Below are 19,367 nucleotides of genomic sequence, written 5' to 3'. Positions count from 1 at the left end.
AACGAGGCTTCCCACGCGGACTCTTCCCGCTGTGGTATTTGCTACGAAAGCTTTAGCAAGAAAATTAAAACTCACGACCACGACCACATGACGGGAGAGTATAGGCGGGCGCTTTGCTCCCAGTGTAACCTAAACCATCGAATCAACAAACATACCGTTCCACTCATAGCGCATAACCATTCCTACGACCTCAGCTTCTTTCTAGGCAAGCTTAATTTGTTCGAGTCTAAGGATATTAACGTACTCGGAAGCTCTTGCCAGAATTTTAAATTGTTAGAGATAGGCAACCTTCGCTTTATTGACAGTCTCGCATTTCTTAATGCAAGCCTGGAAACGCTGGTGCAAAATCTACACTCTAAAGGAACAGAACATTTTTGTTGCCTTCGTCAGTCCTTTCCCGAGCACGTCGACCTCCTTGCCCGCAAAGGAGTGTTTTGTTATAATTTTATTACAAGCTTTGAGAGTTACGAGGGTCAAAGCCTCCCGCCACGGGAGGCCTTTTTTAACAAGTTGACTGGGAGCGGGGTGTGTGAAGAGGACTACGAACATGCACAGGTCGTTTTCGATACCTTTGGTTTGAAGAACCTCGGAGAATACAGCGACCTGTACCTAAAGACGGACTGCCTCCTACTGGCCGACGTTTTCCAAAACTTTAGACGGTGGACGCTGGAGACGTACGAAATTGAGGCTCTACATTTCGTATCGTTACCGTCCGTAAGCTTGTCGTGTGCGTTGAAACAGTCAATTGCAAGACTGCAGCTAATTGACGATCCTGACACCTATCTCGTGATAGAACAGGGTATTCGCGGAGGGATTACCCAATGCACGACCCGTCATGCTGTCGCAAATGTTCCGGGAACGGATACGTTTAACCCGCAGCACGAACCGTCTCAGATTTTGGACTTGGACGTCAACGGTCTATATGCGGCGACAATGAGAGAAGCCCTGCCAGTGTCGGACTTTGAGTGGATGACGAAAGACGAGATTGCCTGCCTGAACATTGGTGACGTTCCAGATGACGCTCCGACGGGCTACATTCTGGAGGTAGACCTCAGGTATCCTCATCACTTACACGAGACTCATTCTGACTTTCCCTTGGCCCCGGTGAAGCAAGGCGTTCCCTACGATTGGTTGTCCGACTATCAAAAAAGTCTGATTGACAAGTTTGAAATGCCCAAAGAGGAATCCACTATGAAGCTGTTGCTCACACTTCACGACAAAAAGAAATACGTTTTGCACTACCGGATTTTGAAACTGTACATCCAGTTAGGACTAGAAGTCATCAAAATTCACCAAGTCCTAAAATTCTCACAGCGAGCGTTCTTGAAGGAGTTTATTGATTTTAACCACCAGCTGAGACAGCAAGCAACCAACTCCTTCCAGAAGAATCTTTCCAAACTGTTCATGAACAGCATATATGGCAAGACGATCGAGAATGCACGTAAACATGGACACATTAAACTATGTGTTAAAGAGGACGACATACTGAAAATGCTTCAGAAACCAAACCTGACGCAGTTTCGAGCACTTAGCTCGCAGGTCGTAATTTTCCAGTTTGCTCCGAAAGTGATCAAACTCAAGCAACCACTCTACGCAGGGTTCTCGATTCTTGAGATATCAAAAATAGTAATGTACGACTTCTTTTATAATCAACTTCGTCGTGCGATCCCCTCAGCGAGGGCTCTTTACTGCGACACGGACTCCTTCTTCCTACACCTTCAGGGATCAGACGTAGACGACAAACTCCTCCAACTCCGAGACGCATGCTTGGATACATCTGGATATCCAGAGAGTCACAAACTCTTTTCAACCGAAAACAAAATGAAGCTCGGCGTGTTAAAAAACGAATATCCGACTACTCACTTGGTGGCTTTTTGTTGCTTGAAACCAAAGCTATACAGCTTCAAAACAAGCAGCAACACGTGTTGCGTAAGAGCCAAGGGAGTAAAGAAATCCGAGTCTCGCAAGTTGACCTACGAACTGTACAAGCACGCTCTAGAGACGAAAACTTTGCACAGAGTGACGCAGCATTTGATTGCTCGAAAACTTAACGAGAACAAAAGCATCGCGGTCGAAAAGATTGCTCTGAATCCGTTCGACAACAAGCGATACATTTGCAACGATGGGATTACGACGCTTGCTTTTGGCCATAAGAGTGTTATAGGAAGCGAGCGATCAGCCTCCTCATCCACGTCCTGACCTTGTAAATATTTTTTCCATTGCTATTCGACAACTTTTTTTTTTTTTCGCGTTATTGCTTGTGTTGCACATTTTTGTGCAAAGTGTTTCAGTTGGTTTCTTTGTCGCGTAGAGTAAATTTAAAAGCCATATTTGTATTTATATGTGTGCGCCTTTTTTTGTTTTGTTTTGTTTTCTTTTTTTAGAGCGAATGAAAATAAAAAAGTGAAACACCGTATCTGTCTCGTCTTTGGTCCGTATGGATGCGACCATGCTCCGGTTCATTTCTCACGTTGCTCGGTACAGCAGTCAGCTAAAACTAGCGAGAGTTGTCGACATCTACAAAGCTGCCGCTAACATTATCGAGAGATAATAGTAAAAGTTCACGCCATCCAAGGGATTTAGGTGCGCGCCATCTACAAACGGGTTCGGTAAGTCAGACGCATTGCGCACGCGCGAAAATACGGATGGACTAACGAGGTAGAGGGGCTTAGAGCGATAAACCGGGGTTCCGGTCTGCACTCGAAAGTGACCCCCATAAGGAGGCTGCCATTGTACGCAAATTTGACCACACGTCACATGACCAAACCAAATACGTGACGTCACAGGAAAGATGGCAGCGCCCATGCAGCGGCTGGCCCCAGCTGGGCCGGAGCTTGTCGGATGCTTTGTTGGTTGTCGTTCGTCTCGGCAAGTTGATTTCAGACGCGGCACGGCTCTGAGACGCGGAAGCCGTCATATGAGGCCGGTCGAAAGCGAGTTCAGAGTTCAGCGTGGTGTTTGACGTAGGTATAACGTGAAAATACGGAGAAACGGTGTGCATTTCGCTGGTGACCGACCGGGATATTGCCACGGAAGAGACAATCTGACCTACGTTGCTCGGACCTCGGATTGATTCGGATACCACTAGGATAAAATTTAAGGCGACGTTTCCGTGCTCTCGTTGACCATCGGAATCTTCGAGGTTTGCAGTGAAGCGTGTGCAATATATTTGGATACACAGTTTAGCGACGGAAATTGCGTGAGTCGTGCTTGGCGGTGTGCAATCGTGGTGCAGCTTCGATCAAATGACCGAGGGCTCACTTCGGTTGTGCGGCGCACCGGAAGGCTGCCTTGAAGCTGGTAGTTCCCGTGCCGTGCTGAATGATGCTGTGCTGCTTACAAATTGTTCCGGCGTAGAAGTGCACTTTCACGGAGCACAGGTGTGCGGCGCACCGAAGAGCTGCCTTCAAGCTGGTAGTTCCTGTGCCATGCTTTTGGTGATGCTGTGCTGCTTCCGAAATTGTTCCGGCGTAGACGTGCACTTTCACGGAGCACAGGTGTTGCAGTTGGCATTGATCTCGCTGGTCTGTCGCACGTTTTGTCAACACAAACGTTTCATCCACAGTCGTTACGCGAATTGCAAGCTGTCCGGACATTTCACCGAGCGTGTTACGTACCCAGCTCACGCCGCTTTGTGGCAACAGTCTGCAGTGGCTCATTACCAGAAAAGTGGTCCCACATCCATTTCAGTTCAGTTCGTCCACGGCAGTCGCCAAACCCCGAAGGAGAGGATTTATTCGGACAGAATGCAACTAAAGCAATGCAGCTTCTTCAGTGGTCAGGATAAATTCTCTTCTGCTAGTTTTGTTATACTGTCACGGATCCTTGTTCCAGTCCTATCTTCTATCAATATTCGCTATTCTGGGACACTGCAGGTCATGCTCAGCTGTAATCGTATGTTCAGGTGGAGGTGCTGAGCACTTTACCCGTAGCCCTTCACTCTGTGTGAACCCGGCGGCTCTTCAGCCGAGCTACCCGATAATGGGACACGGCTGGCGGACTATTCTGCGTCTTATACCCCCGTCGAGCCGTAAGCAAAGTCCTGACCCGAGCCTGGCAGAACAACCGCACGACGACCGAGTACCACAAGGAGTAACGTCGGAAATACACCACGAAGCACCTGAAATCCGAGCCAGTTGCTGCTACCAGGAAAAACCACCGGAATTCGGTCTCCTGTCAGAAAATCCGAAGCTGACTAAGCCAACAATGACAAACCTGTAGCAGCAAACCGTGTCCCCTCCCACCATTGTTTGCATGCCCGTCGCAAATCACACTCCGACGCTTTTTCACGCAAGCTGTATGAAGACGTCAAGGACTGGATTGAACAATATGACAGTGTCGCCTGCCACATTGGGTGGACAGACAACCAGCTCCTGCAGAACCTATACTTCTCGTGGAAGCAACTGCCGGCGCTGGTCTGAGAACCATGGATCCCGTAACGTCACGGGAAGTTTGCAAGATCAAGCTGAAGCGCGCATCCGTCAGCCAACATCAACGAAGGAGAGCCGCATTCTTGATTCTGTGCAGGACAGTGCCCCAATGAGAGCGCCACCGCACTCGTGGAGGATGTTTTGCGCTTGGTCGAGCGCCCACGCCCACGTCGACCTTGATGCTACAGAAGACAAGAACCTAAGAATCCCATGCGCCTCACGTGAGGGACAACAGCTTCGGCAGCCTTGTCCGCAACCCCCCAACAACAGTCGAAGTGTTCATATCACTGAGGCTTCCAACATGGAATGTTCACTGCATGCCCGAGCCTGCCACTATGAACAACTTCCCGGCGTCTCGACACTCGAGTTGTCCAGCTACTACTTCGACGCCAGCCTCCCAGGCATCCACGACATCACCCACGACGTTTTTTGGGAGGAGATCAGGAAGCTACTTCCTGCCATCAGTTGCCCGGCTTTTATTTTGATTGCCGAGATTGTTTCGGAACAAGTTTGACAGGTATTTCAACCGAGACTTCTGCGAGCGAAGCGGCATCTGACAAACCAAGGGCAACTTACGCCACAATGGCACGACGACCGCCACCGGCTGCCCCTTAGTATTCAATGCCAATTCAATGAGACACTCTAACGCCGAAGCATCCCCGACATCGTGTGTAGGACTGTGCTCAACAAAGTACACTGAGGAAAACGTAGGTGATGCGAATGTGCGACCGAAAACCATTTTGCTACCACTGCATGAAGCCGACCATGTCTACCAAAGCAGCCCGTACCAATGAGTTGGTCGGCGAGGGTTCGTGCGAAACGACCCTCGATTACGTCTCGAGGAGCGACCACGGGAGATTAAGGATTACCTTCGGCGACCTTTGTTCCTGATGCCGAAGGTGCTGAATCGAAGATTCTGAATCCCTAATTACCCCAAAGCTCCTCATGTCCATCACCTCAACAAGAGGTAAGCACGACAAAGCAGGTGAGCGGCGATGCAGTGACAGTGGATTTGGTGTCGGTTGTCGTCCAAGGACAATACCTAAAAATTTGCTGACACCAATTTTCTGTGTCCACTCCACGAAGCACACAATTTCCAACTTTGAGGGAGAATGCCCCTGAGTGACTTGAAGGAATAGAATGGTTGGTTGCTCTCAAAAGTGAACTGCAAGCATCACCAGACTTGGATAGCAAACAAAAATTGTTGCCAGCTTTCAAGTCAACGGTACAGTAAAAGGCACAGCCACGTAAGCAATACATGCCCGAGCTTGCTACATTGATGCCGAAAACTACCAGGAAATTTTTTGGATTAGAAGCCAGCCCTGCAGCTTCAGTGCACTTGACGTATGATTACAAGACAGCATCAGTCGGTCAAAGTTGCCACTGGACCAAACTGAATACCGACGTGCCAGGAGCGTCATGCGACAACAAGGTCCACAGGTACTACGACTGAACGCCTGACACAAGACTGTCGCAGAAAAAACTCGTTATGGAACCATTTACTAAGAATCAATAATTATGTAATCAAGTGGAAATAAACATATTTGATACACTAACCAGATAAACATATTTCCGCTTGCCTTCATGCCTTGAGAGTCTACACACCAAGAATTGGGTCCATTGCATGCTCTGGACCTTACGAGGACACTCGCTTCTCTGACCCTTCAATATTAATTAAGGGGTCATACCAGACTGGCAGACTTCTTGCAAGGGGCTGCATTCGTTCAACCTTTCCTGAACATGTGGTGCATCCGAAAACCAACTCCAGTGATGTGAAAATGTTATTTATTAATTTATTCCTTCCAGGGGCCTTCGTAGGCATTGCAGAGAGGATACGTAAAACTACACACATTAAAGCACACTGCTGTAACTTGTTAATTGAAAAAACAAACACACCTCTGAGCATATAGTTTAATAGTATGTGTTGATGCATTGTTATATAGCATGACACTTCCTATATGTATGACACAATAGACCCTTTGCAGAACCTTATCAAGCAACACAACCGTCACCATTTTTTTCGGCGCAAAGCACACGAATGGGCCCCAGCTCACGTCGAACGCCAATGCAGCATTCGAGTCCAATAGGTGCTGAGCCGAATTCACAGGGATGGCGGACATAACATTGTTGTCGAACAAATACCCAAAGTATGAAAGCCTGGGGTAATTACAGTAGTAGCTACTGTAATTTGTTTCATCAGAATTTGGCAGACGGCAAAGGCTACGGTCTCGGTGAGTCAATACACACATTGGAGAGAGGCACATGACAGCATATCACCAGAGTGCCCGTCTGCACAGATTTGTCACACACCTTCGCTCCGTCTATCTGATTGGCTCGAGGGGGATGTGGCGGTTGGCCTTTTCCAAGTTACGGTGATGCGAAGTATAGACAGCCCACACTTTTAAAAAGAGTCTATTGAAGAGACCGAAAGGAATGGTAGTCAACATTTTTCAACAAGACTGCTCTCCAGGCAAGGGATGAACATAAATATGAATCATCTTATCCAGGTAATTAGAACAATTAAATAATTGACCGACTAATACAATGCACTCTTGATGTAAAAGAGTATAGCTGCAATAAATCCTACAAAACAGAAAAAAATGCGCTGTTAATCTATGCATGCACCAAAACAGTTGTTCTTATAGCAAGTCGAATAGCTTTGAAGCAGGTGCCTGCAACGATTTATTCTTCCCCATACTCAATAAAACGCCAACCTCGTAGCTGAAAATAAGGGTGCACATCGCACTCACACACACACACACACACAAAAAAAAGGAAGAAAAGCGATCGAATGTAGAATCGTGGATTAGCACAAAAGGTTAAAATCGCAGGAGCTTCCTCGCTAAAAGTTGCTATGGTTGTTCGGTGACGGAGGGCTGAAACAACTTCCCTTAGGCCCTAACGCGACGTATACATTTCGCGTAGATTCTCAGATGTTTCAACGTTCAAACAAATCTAAGAGAATGCGAAAATTTCATGTTAAAAGCACTCAAAGTTCTATCGATCCTCGGACACATCCCGGAATCCAAGCACCGGTACGGCGATGCAGAGCTGATGCTGTCTCACAGGCGTTAATATCCAGATGATCCAGAGCGATCTTGCGCAAAAACGGTATAAAGTCTCATTCCTTCATATTTTCACATTATACCTGCGTCAGCGAGCACGAAGAAGCCCGAAGTCGTCGGAAAGCAGCTGCACATCACGGATACCGCGCACCGAACAAACTCGCATCCGCCAGCTCTAAGCGCTGCCATCTTACCTGTGACGTCACGGCTCTTGGGAGGTCACGTGACGAGTGGTCACATTTGCGTAAAATATGGCGGCAACCGGGGGGGTGCCACTTCCGAACTTCCGGTTTATCACTCTAAGCCCCTCTACCTCGTTGGGATGGACACACCTTAGAAGCACGCACAATTTAACTTTTCAGCAAGAGATGGCGCAAGGTCAGACCCACGCTGCAAGATGTCGCTCATGCCCTAGCAACAAAGACGCTTAGCAAAAAAGACGTGCGCCATCTATGAACCCAGGTGTCAACTCATACGCCTAAAGTCCGGATTTAAACTGTGCACGCGCGAAATCGAGAATATGAGATGCGATCTTCACTTAGCATGCAGAACTCGTGCTTCAATCCCGACTCTCGGAGTTCCAATCCATCTAGGACAAAGTATTTTTTTGGTAAGACATTACCGCACAGCGATTCAAATGTCACGTGACGCTTGTCACAGGCTCCGCAGGGAAACCATGCGACAATGCATTTCTCGTCACTAATGCCACGGGGACGGACGACATATCTGTGGCGTCATCGTGACAGTGCATTTTCCCTCCTGGCAGATGACTCAACAATCCTGAACTCTCCCGTCATCACATTTTCCTGTAGCGCCCTCCGGTGAATGACTCAGCAGTTCCGTTACAAAATCCAAGCAGCAGGGAAACACGTGATCTAATTTGCACACACGGACAACTAAGATGAGTTAAGCGCCCCGGGAAGCAATGTGCTTATAGCGGGAGGAGAAGAAGAAGTTGGTCACGCAAGACGTACCAAATATGAGCTCCGAAGGAGTGTCTACAACGGCCCTTGCAGGCCGTGGATTTTCTGTTCCTGCACCCACTGATGACTACCAGGTTGTATTGCCATCACTGCCACGCGGAGCGCTTGCTCTGAACACCGTAATTCTTCACTGCGATTGCAAGAACCGCCCGTACAGGATTGAAGATTTCAAACAGGAGCTGGAACGCCTGAACGTCCTGAAGGAAGTGGCTTCGATAGGAGCGTACCAGATGAACCACGTCTGGATCGTCACCCTTCGGTCGTCAGCGGCCACGTACAGGTTAGTCTCGGCCAAAGAGCTCACGGTCAAGGGCAGACGGTGTCTTGTCATTGACCCGAGCAACGCAGAGGTCAGACTCAAGATACACTGGATCCCTTTCCACGTCTCGAATGATGCGGTACGCAAGGCTATGGAACCTTACGGCAAAGTCACAGAAGTCGCACGAGAAACCTGGAAAGCGGAAGGTTTTGAAGGCATTGAGTCAGCGACAAGACTTGTGCGGATCAACCTCAAAGAAAGAACGACTATTGACGGTATACCACACCAGTTACGGCTGTTTGGAGCGAACTCCTTGATTGTGGTTCCCGGGCGCGCGCCTTTGTGCTTGCGATGCAAGCACACGGGACATATACGTCGTGACTGTCGTGTACCGCTGTGCTCGGAGTGTCACCGCTTCGGTCATGAGTCAGACGATTGTATGAAGACATACGCCACTGCCGTTGGACGCCAAGAAATCGACCCGGTGCATGAACTGTTAATGGATGCTTATGAGGCAGAGAGTACGGCAGCCAGTACTGCCCCTGCAGCCCTCATCACTCCAGGTACAGGTGGGAATGCATGTCCTGCCAAAGAAAAAGAAGTGGCGGCTGGTCAAGAGAAAACGATTGCTGTACAGAATCTGCCTCTGGCAACTGAAGTGAAGAGTATTCCACATCCGCGGGCATCGGAAACTGAGGAAAAATGCGACCTTGAAGACCAAGAAACAAAAGAAGAATCACCAGAAATCGTTGAAGAAATGCCTGACGCAAGTCAGGTGAACACGGGACCCCTTGAAAACGTAAAAAGCCCGGAGACCGAAGACAAAGACCTTGAAGAGGAGGCCAAGTGGAATTTTGTTACCACCAAGAAAGGACGCTACAATGCAAAGCACCGCAACCGACAGAACTCACAGTAGCAAACAGTGACGGAAGCCTGGTACGCCTACGAAGGAAACCCGACGACAGACAATTCGAACTTACAAAAGCATGGTCATAAGGCAAGTAATTCGGGAACGAAAGGAAAATAACCTCTACGGGTAGCTCGCATACATAGTATCCATAACTTTAAGGCATGTGCGAAATGCAAGAACCTTGTTGTTTTGCATCTCTAAATGTTAGGGGTCTGAACTCTAGCCGTAAACAGTACCAGTTGCAACGGTTGCTAGCTCAAGAACAACTAGATATTTTAGCAATTCAAGAAACCAAAATGTCTGAAGATGAGCATGTTGAACGAGCCTTACAACCATTTCTTTTGAAATACGAAGTGTGTGTCAGTCATGCCGTAGGTACATCAGCAGGATGCTTCCTCTTCCTAAAAAAATCCTTAAAGCTTACTAATTTGTCGGTAATTTCTCATGACCAAGGTCGTTTCATTGTATGCGATTTCACTATGTCAGATCTGTCCTGGCGAGTTATCTGTATTTATGCTCTAAATAGGACAAGAGAAAGAGAGGTTTGCTTTAACTATCTCCGTCAGTACTTGAAATGTGACCGCATTGTTGTATTTCTTGGAGATTTCAATTGTGTATGCAACGTTACAGATAGGTCGGTGCGTAGAGATACCAATGACAACAGCGCGAACCTTTTAAGCAATGTGATCGATGAATGCAACATGGTCGACGTAACGGAAATGAGTGGACGGAAGGGACAGCTTCAGTTCACGCATTTCCAAGCATCCATGCATGCTCGGCTCGATAGGATCTACGTGTCATGCGACCTGATAAGTAATTTTCAAGAGTATAACGTGAAGTCTTTCTTTTTTACCGATCACTGCTTAGTAACGGCGATATTTGGAAAGAGAGCACGGTCGACGAACAAGTTCAAATGGGAACTCTGGAAGCTAAATGCAAATCTTCTCAAAGATGAAATTTTTGTTACTCACGTAAACGACTTATTCGAAACGTATGCAGAAACAAATAGACAGTGCCTACTGGAAAGGTGGGAGCACTTTAAAGAGGACCTCAAGCAAGTCGCAATTGAACGGTCAACTACTATAAAGTCAAAAGCGAGAGCTAAAGAACGGCAACTGAATAGGGACTTGCACGTGCTTCACAAGGCAGAATGTGAAAATCCTGGCGCTGGGCTAAAGGACATACAATTCCTGAAATCAGAGATTGAGCTCTTACATCGGGAGCGTTACGAAGGTGGAGTTGTGCGTTCTCGAACGAACAAATTTCTTTTTGGAGAGCAGCCTACAAAACGAGCGTTGGCTTCTGAGAAACAATACGCACTAGCAAAAGACATCTACGAAATCGAGTTTAATAATCAGATTACAAATGACATTAGCAGTATTGAAAAAGCCTTCGTTCTATACTACACCGAGCTCTTTGGGAGTAAAGTATTACGACCTAACTCAACAGGCCTATGCGGTTTGATAGCGAACGTTCCTCAGTTGCAAGATGACATAACGGAATGGCTCGAAGGACCAATCACGCTGGGCGAAATTGAGAAAGCGGTAGAAGAACTGCCCAATCACAAAGCGCCAGGGCGAGATGGAATTTCATCGGAATTCTACAAAAAGTTTAAAACTCGTAGTTGCACAGCGCTCCTGGGTGTGCTACGAGAAGCGTACGCGGTGGGAATGCTGCCGCCATCTTTCCTGAAGACTCACACCATTTTAATTCCCAAATCGGAGGACCCCGTAAAACTGCGAAATTTTACTAACTATCGACCGATCACGTTGTGCAATACTGACTATAAGATATTCGCAAAAATACTGACACGTCGGCTTCAAAGTGTTATTAGCCAACTAGTTGGTAGCCACCAAACCTGCGGCATTAAAGGAAGAAGTATACAAACAAATATTCATATCGCAAGAAGCGTGTTGGAATGTTGCTCAGACGAAACAAAACAGGTTGCCATGCTCCAAATAGACTTGCAAAAAGCATTTGACCGCGTCAGCCATGAAGTTCTTTCGCAGGTGCTGACACATGTCAGAATAGGTAAAGTTATCTTTGATGGAGTAAAAATGGCTTATAAGGGATGCACAACGAAACTCATTATAAACCACAATCTTACTACAAGCATCCCAGTTCTGTCTTCGGTCCGACAAGGGTGCCCCCTATCACCACTATTGTTTGCCTTATACCTAGAACCCTTCTGCTTGAGCATCGCTAAAAGCGAGAACGTTCGCGGTTATAGCCTAAAGGAGGTTGAGGTAAAAGTCTTAGCTTACGCTGATGATATTGCCATTTTTTGCGCTGACAAAAAAAGCATTACCGAGGCGCTTTCCCTAACCAAGGTGTTTTGCAATGAAACTGGTGCAGCAGTGAACTGGGAGAAATGCTCTGGGCTCATGGGCAACGCGGCCAACCGAATACGAAGGCGTCCGGTGGAGTGATACGCCTTGTAAATATCTCGGTGTACCGCTCCACCAATATCGTAATAGCACATCGTACTGGTCCGAAGTCACTAATGATTTGAAACGGAGAGTGTCAAAATGGCCGAATCGAGATTTGTCCATTTTTGCAAGAGCGACTGCAGCAATATTTTTCTTATTGCTAGGATTATGTGTGTATTGCAAGCTCTGCATTGTGCCAGGAAGAACGTGCAAAAAATTCATAGAATTTTGCTTTATTTGTTTGGAAGTCCGGATCTGAACTGATGAGGCGAGACAACCTCTTCCGGCGTATTTCCGTTGGTGGGATTGGCTTACCACATTTGTATGTTCGACAACTTGTGTCGAGGTTTTTCTTCCTCCGAGATCAGGAGCAGCCATTTCTACGTACAATGATTCAAACAAAATTGGTTTGTCACTTCCCATTCTTTTTGGTTTCATCCGAGAATTTAAAACCTATGGTTGCCGTAGGTTTTCTGAAAGAGGTCGTCGACTCTTTTAATTTTCTATCTGCACGATTTTCACGGGAGTACCTTTCCAGTGTCAACAGAAAAGACCTTACTCGGGCACTCTTGGACATACTTTTTCCAGTACCTATCTATCGAACCTTGTTCGCAGATGGCCCAGGTCAGGATGTACTATGTCGAGTCAAAAAGATGTATATCCCTCCTGCAGTAAAAACTTTCTTTTTTAAACTACACACCGGAACACTACCTGTGAAAGTATGGATGAAACAAAGAGGAATGTTTGTTCGATGGTCGGTTGACTGTTTATTGTGTAAACAAGCAGAAAGTGTTGAGCATGTATTCATTGATTGTTGGGACGCCGTACTATTTTGGGACATCTTAAAGAGGACATTGAAAAAAGATCTGATTATCACACCCTATTACATTCGTTTTCTTCCAGTCGACAAACATGAGTTCGTCCCTTGCGACCTATTTGTGCTTCTGGGGCTTTTGAGTATTTGGAAATCCCGCATGGCTGTTAGACACGCGGACATAAACGCCCACACCGTGGATGTATATTTCATTGAACTTGTCACGCAGATTAAGAGTATTTATGCCCCCGCGGAGGGGACCCCCGAGTGGGCACTATCATTCAAATGAAGCAGCTGTAATAACATTGTAATGAAACCTTTCTAAAAGTAATTCTTCCATTGGTCACATATGTGCTATAGTTGTTAAAGATCACTGTTTGGGACTCTTTTGAAATGACTTTTTGTAAGTGTCAGTGACATGTTCGTGCTGAACTTTACAAGCCAACGACGCTGATGTGCATTCTTTATGTACTGATTGGAATGAGTGAGAACTGCGTGTATGTCTACCATGTATCATACCTCACGTGTGTTTCATACTTCACCATTCATGTTAGGATGTTGTAAATAGTGTGGTGAATGCTTTTTGTACCTGAACATTTTCAAATATTTCTGCGAACTAAAAATAAACTGTTTAAAGAAAAAAAAATGTGCTTATTGCGCAGGGGGTAGGGTGTCGGGCTTCTGTGCTCAAGGTAGCGAGGTCGATTCCCAGCCGCCGCAGAGCCTTTTTTAACGAATAAAATGCATTTACCGCGCGGCGATTCAAATGTCACATGTCCTTCGTCGTCATGTGACCGTCCCACGTTATGACATCATCATGTGACGTCTCCCTCTCAAGTTAATTCGTACCCTCTGGGAACACACTCATTTCTGGACAGGTCCCGAAATTTGGGACGGAGCCATGGAAGGGCTGTGGGAATGGGACATCACGTGGGATGGTGCCGAGTGTCGTTCTAACCTCTGATGTTGAAAGTAGTGAAAGCGAACATGCTTTATCACTGCGTTCAACAACAGGAGCCCATTTACACATACATTGCAGAGATTGCCGCTGCATTCCCAACTTCCAAGGCACTACAATCGTTGGGAGAGGTAAAGAAAAGGTGGCGAGGGAGGTACTGGAGGCTTATATGATAAAGAAGGAATGTCCTGATAAGTGTATCAGTCAACCCTCACTTTTCTTTCACAAAAAGGAAGTGGACTTTATTGACACCTGTGGTGGCCGAGTCATTGATGACTAGTCACATTTGTAGTATTTGTGGCTTTTCCTGGTTTTATTTTGCTGTTTCTATTTTTTCCAATAAAAAAATTCAGTTGATAGTCAGCGCTCGTCCTGTTTGCCTCTCCGTCTTCGTATTCGTCTTTATTGTGCGCTTTCACTACTTTCAACATGCATAACCAACTCGCCTGCATCGCCACATTAGTTCAGTCTAACCTCTGACGTCATCATCACGTGACTACCGAATGATTGACAGGTCCCGAAATTTGGGGTCCGAGGACCGGGCTATGGGAGAGGACCACCCGACCTCTGACGTCATCATCATGTGACTCTGCCGAATGATTGACAACTCCCGAAATTTGGGGTCCAAGGACCGGGCTATGGGAGAGGGCGTGGGAACGGGGCGTTGGCGTGGGAACGGGGCGTCATGGTCACGTGGGAGGAGGATACAGGATGGAACCAAGGCACGTGCCGACTACGTGCGCGGCTTTTGTTTACTTCCGTGTACGTGACCAGATTTTGTTTACTTCCGGCTCAATCGTGTATCATAATACACTACTATTTGATAAAGAGTGTGCGCCTGCGCAACGGAATTTGTGACGTTGGAATCGTTGAAAGAGCATTAGTTGCCAGTTAGCGCCTGTCCTGTGTGTGCCTGTTTCTCCGACTTTGTACTATCTTTTACTGACTTTCATCATGTCAAGCTTCTTTAGAATGAGACAACACAAACAACTATTGTATTTAGTCAGATATATGGCATAATCAACGGATAAGGCACATGAATCTCTAATGTCGTATTGTTCCCACCTTGTAGATATAAAAAAAAATTAATTTCGAACCATTTTTTTAATTTGTTTACAGAAATGCCAGCATGATGGGTGTTGGGCCCAGAGGGGTACGAAGTAAAACATCCTTAACATGTCTCACAACCGAAGAAATAATAAATAAATAATTTTGATACTTCGACCATGGCTTCTTCCTACTACCGAAACAAATATTAAAATATCGGTCTTATCAGTGTTGCAGTAAATACATTACCTATTAAGCCATTGTGCGACGACCGACAGAAAGCTCAGCTGGCTCTAATTTCATGTAAGTACCTACCGGAGCAAGCTCACTTCTCTCCGTTTCATTTTACTCCAAAACCGCAACCGACGTCGCAATTCAATGCATCCGATCAGGCAGCGGCGAAAGTGTTTCGTCACGGCGCTGCCCATTTTTTTTTTGGGGGGGGGGGGGGAGGGGGGGGGGGGAGAATTCGCTACCAATTACGCGCAAAAAAAGAAAGATGATCGCAGGCTCGTGATTGATTTAGTTGGTGATTATCAATCGTACAAAGACTATGAGCACCGTGACAATGCACTTTTGGAGTTGCTCGATTGTCTCCGGCGGATGGCAGCGTCAGCCGCGGTCTTGGCGTAAAATGAAAAAGAGAATTCCTACAATAGGAATTACTGGGCTTTGCATCGCAGCTGCCCGACGCATGACCAGCATTGAAAGGCATTCCGGTGCAGCTTCGTTGCGAGGCCCTACTTCGTGGTGGCTGAATGCTAACGGTGTCGCAATCGCCTCCTGTCGCAGATATCCTACAACCATAAATCCGTTAAGCTCATTACGGTGGTGTACGCGGAATGGCAATTTTACATGGGCTAACAATGTGGTCGAGAAGAGAAATCAACGCGAAACTAAGTAGACGAGCTTCATCAATTCAAATTTCTGTTTTATGTAATTATGCTTTCAGAAACGTGGTTTACGAATACTACTGACGTGGTAAAGTTGCCAAGTGAAGGTTTAAGTTCTCAGAAATTGAATATCCTAAAAAACAATCGTTTTCGGGAATTTAGAACACCTTTCCACTCCAAACATGCCAGAAATGAAATAGAGCGCGTAGTTCGTTACACGTTATCTCAGACACTGTTAAGTAGAGTGAAACGTAATTGAATATAAATTGAAGTCGACGAATTACTTTAAACCTAGCTCCCGAGTCCCCAAGCAGCCATTTATCCAGCCACATTTTTTATATATATATTTGTCCTTTTCTTTTTTTAGTTAGTTTGCTTGTTTGTGGTTTGCCGATGCCATCTTCCAGATTTCTCAGGTGGACACTGTGACATTTTGAACTCGCCATTGCCTTCGATGTTTCCCTTGAATTACGAACGCTAATTTCTTAATTGATATGTAGCGCAATAGGCAATACAGTCCATAAGTAGCGCATGCTGCATTACAGCCCAGCTTGTAGTTACTGAACATCACAACGTGAAAAACAAAAAAAAGAAGATATGCGTGTTTCTTTTTTATATATATATATATAAACGATAGATTCGGTTCAAACGCACATGACAATGCTTTATTTATCGCAATCGCCGTAAAAAAAGTTGCTTTCCTTCTTAGGCATTGCACAGTTAGCCTGTATTCTTTTCTTTCTTGATTTACAAGTCCTTAGCCCACTTTTGGAGGCGTTCTAGCTCTTCTTCGGTGCAGGGATTCTGAGAAAGAGAATGCAATACTAATTTTATAACAATCAGAACACAAATATCAGCGTTCGAACAACTTCGTTTGATGGTGGTCGCTTTTTTTTTTATATTTCACAGCAATTATTGTGTAATGAAACAAGCATGATAAATGATCAACCCCAAACGAGGCACTAATAAGTACTTTTAGAGCGCAGTTCTTAGGCGCTCGTTTCCGGGTTGAGCGGCGTCGGCCTAATTGCGCGCGTTGCATCATGGTACGTTTCCCCGCTAAAGTTAGTGGGGAAATTTTCCCGCTTTGCTTCGCGGGGAAATTTTTCCATTTTACTGAGCTGAAAAAAATTCCCGCTAAATTTAGTGTTTAAATTTTTCTGCCAAATTTAGCGGTAAAATTTTCCTTCACTTTAACGGGGAAATTGTTGAAAGTTAGTGGGGAAATTTTTCCGCTAAATTTAGCGAGAAAATTTCGCGGGTAAATAGAGCGGGAATATTTACCAAGCAAAATTTAGCGGGCAAATTGACGTCATGCGACCTCAACACCAATTCAGTTTCCCCGCTAGCGGGCAAAAATAATATCAAGACTATGTATCACGTCACCCATCAACAAGTTCAGTGGCAGGAGGAGAGGAGGGGGAAAGGAGGAGAAGGGGAGGAGTGGCGTACCCTCCCCTACGTAGCCTCCGGTCCTCCTCCTCAAGAGCTGCGCTCTAGTTTCGAATTACGGATTTTAACAAACGTCTTTCATTCTTTTTTTTTTTTCAAATCAGATTGGGTTAGTTGCGTGGAGACTTCGTCTGAGTACTTGCACCAAAAGAGATACTTTTTTCCTCTTTACTATTGTAATGAAGGTGCCGTGTCACTATTTATGGGTTTTCACTAAATAACGCGCAGCATTAATCTTTGACGTTCACACGAAAAACTAAAAAAAAAAATCGCCGTTCACTTTTTTAAGCCAGAGACAGAATGAGCGGCCACATGCCGATCAGAGCCGTATATTGGAAGAGTTTGGCCAATGGGCTCCAGCAAAGGCCGCCTCCAGCGCCGAATACTCCTCCCGCGGTTGAAGCGTAAACTAAATGTGGGACATAGCCTCGACTAATCAGCTGACCGCGACGTTACAATATTGGAAACGACATTTAAAGCGTGAAATAGAGGCGTTTAATCTCGGCGTCTCGGTGACAGTTTGCTCTTGGTCTGCTTGCCAGAACAGCGTTTCAGCTAAAACTGGCTAAAAGAAAACAACAACAAAAAACAAAATCACTAAGGTGATGGGGTCGTGAGGAGGTGAGGATGCCACACCGGGCATCGGCTGTGTCTCAATCTAAGCCCTGGGCCTCGGTACTTCGAAGGCCGCAGCCTTCTGCTTTGTGGGCTGCCCCCCTTGGAGCCTGATGCTTCGACCCCAGTGAGCGACAGCACCATCATGTAACGATTGTACGGAGCACTGGTCGCAAACTGACATTGTGCACAGAGAACGCAGCAACACTAAGAGGCCCATACGAGAGACAGTTCGCATCAAATCCATCGGTAATTGTATCAGCCATGCTTCGATGCAACTCTGAAGTAGTTCCAAGAAGTTTCTTCAAATCTAAAGTTTTTTTTGTTTTTTTTGTGTCATAGTTGTAAGTGAACGTCCAATGAATCTTTTTGCGGGCAGAGGTTCATTTGGAAGTCGTAGCAGTTCTCGTTTAGATCAAGCACAGCCTTTCCAGACTCCAGCTGGAAAGGAAGGGGGTCCGTGTGGTTATTTTGTTGTGTTTGTTTTGTTCAAGGTCCTAAGCTTTCAGTTTGGGATTGAGGTCACCGTTTACGGTCTAGGTGAAGACCAGTGTGGGTAGGACTGTATAGATAACAAAGGTTGACCTTGTGACGTCGGTGGTCGGTGTGGTTAGGTTGTGGGTATATAAGGCATTGAGGAAATAAACGCAATAGCTGAGTTTGAGACGTTCTTTTACCCTGTATTTCTCCTTCGACCAAGTTTCCCTGCTTTTACCACCGTCTCGGGTTTTCTACATCATGATCAACATCCACCAGCTCGCCTGCCCACTCACTGTTTTTCATTAAATTTTACGTCGAGTTGCGTACACCACCGAGGATACACGAAACGAGGATTTATTCGGGTGGTTAGATCTCCCGCGCTTTTCTGCCCTTTTTGAAAGATATGTGATAACGAATCACTATTGGGCTAGCTCTTTTAAAATCGATCGCAGTGTTCAGCGCTCGCTAAGCGACGGCAAGTGTTTTTCAATACCTCGAGTGGACGCCAAATATATTAAAAAAATGCGTTTTTTTTTTGTTTTTTTTTTAATAGACTTTTAGAGTCGTTTCTTGGGTTGCACCCAAAAGACAGCTTGAGGAAGGCCTGCGAACATTGCGCTAAATGTCTTTGCTTTTGTAACTATTGCTCAACTACTTCCGCTATGAATGTTTGGATGGTACATCTTTTTTATATCTGACGTGTGTCGTGCCTGTAGCGGTTACAGCAAGTTTTCTACTATGCTAAGTTATGTTATGCCTACTAGAACTTTCTCTCAGCAAGACAAACAAGCTTTCAATCCAGTGTGACTATTGTACTGTTCAAAACTTCGTAGTTTTTTTGTTGTTTTTTTACAATTTTTGTTTTGATGACATTTTTGTGTATTTATTTTCTGGTTTTGCCGTCTTTCTTTCAATGTGTTGTGTGCGGTTTCGAACGTTTATCTTGTGTAATTTAGACATTTTGTGCGACTTCTTTTTTTTTCTAACTAGCTGTTCATGATTAATGTCATCACTACCTGTCATCATATTGTG

At 45.7% G+C, this 19,367-nt stretch overlaps 1 protein-coding gene across 1 annotated transcript; it reads left to right on the top strand.

Annotated features, from left to right (window-relative positions):
• Nucleotides 1–894: 894 nt before the first annotated feature.
• On the top strand, nt 895–2,199 carry LOC115329651. Its single transcript, XM_029991358.4, has one exon. The coding sequence runs from the start codon at nt 934–936 to the stop codon at nt 2,197–2,199; it is 1,266 nt and encodes a 421-aa protein (XP_029847218.2). The 5' UTR covers nt 895–933.
• The last annotated feature ends 17,168 nt before the right edge of the window (nt 2,200–19,367 follow it).

This window comes from Ixodes scapularis, unplaced genomic scaffold (genome assembly GCF_016920785.2).
Source record: "Ixodes scapularis isolate PalLabHiFi unplaced genomic scaffold, ASM1692078v2 PGA_scaffold8__174_contigs__length_109621045, whole genome shotgun sequence".
Lineage (NCBI taxonomy): Eukaryota > Metazoa > Arthropoda > Arachnida > Ixodida > Ixodidae > Ixodes > Ixodes scapularis.
The sequence above is the reverse complement of the archived record's forward strand: the minus strand, read 5'-3'. Positions and strand labels throughout refer to the sequence as shown.

Excerpts from the sequence above, each read along its gene's own strand:
- LOC115329651 (XM_029991358.4), top strand. The coding sequence starts at position 934 with ATGAGAGAAGCCCTGCCAGTGTCGGACTTTGAGTGGATGACGAAAGAC.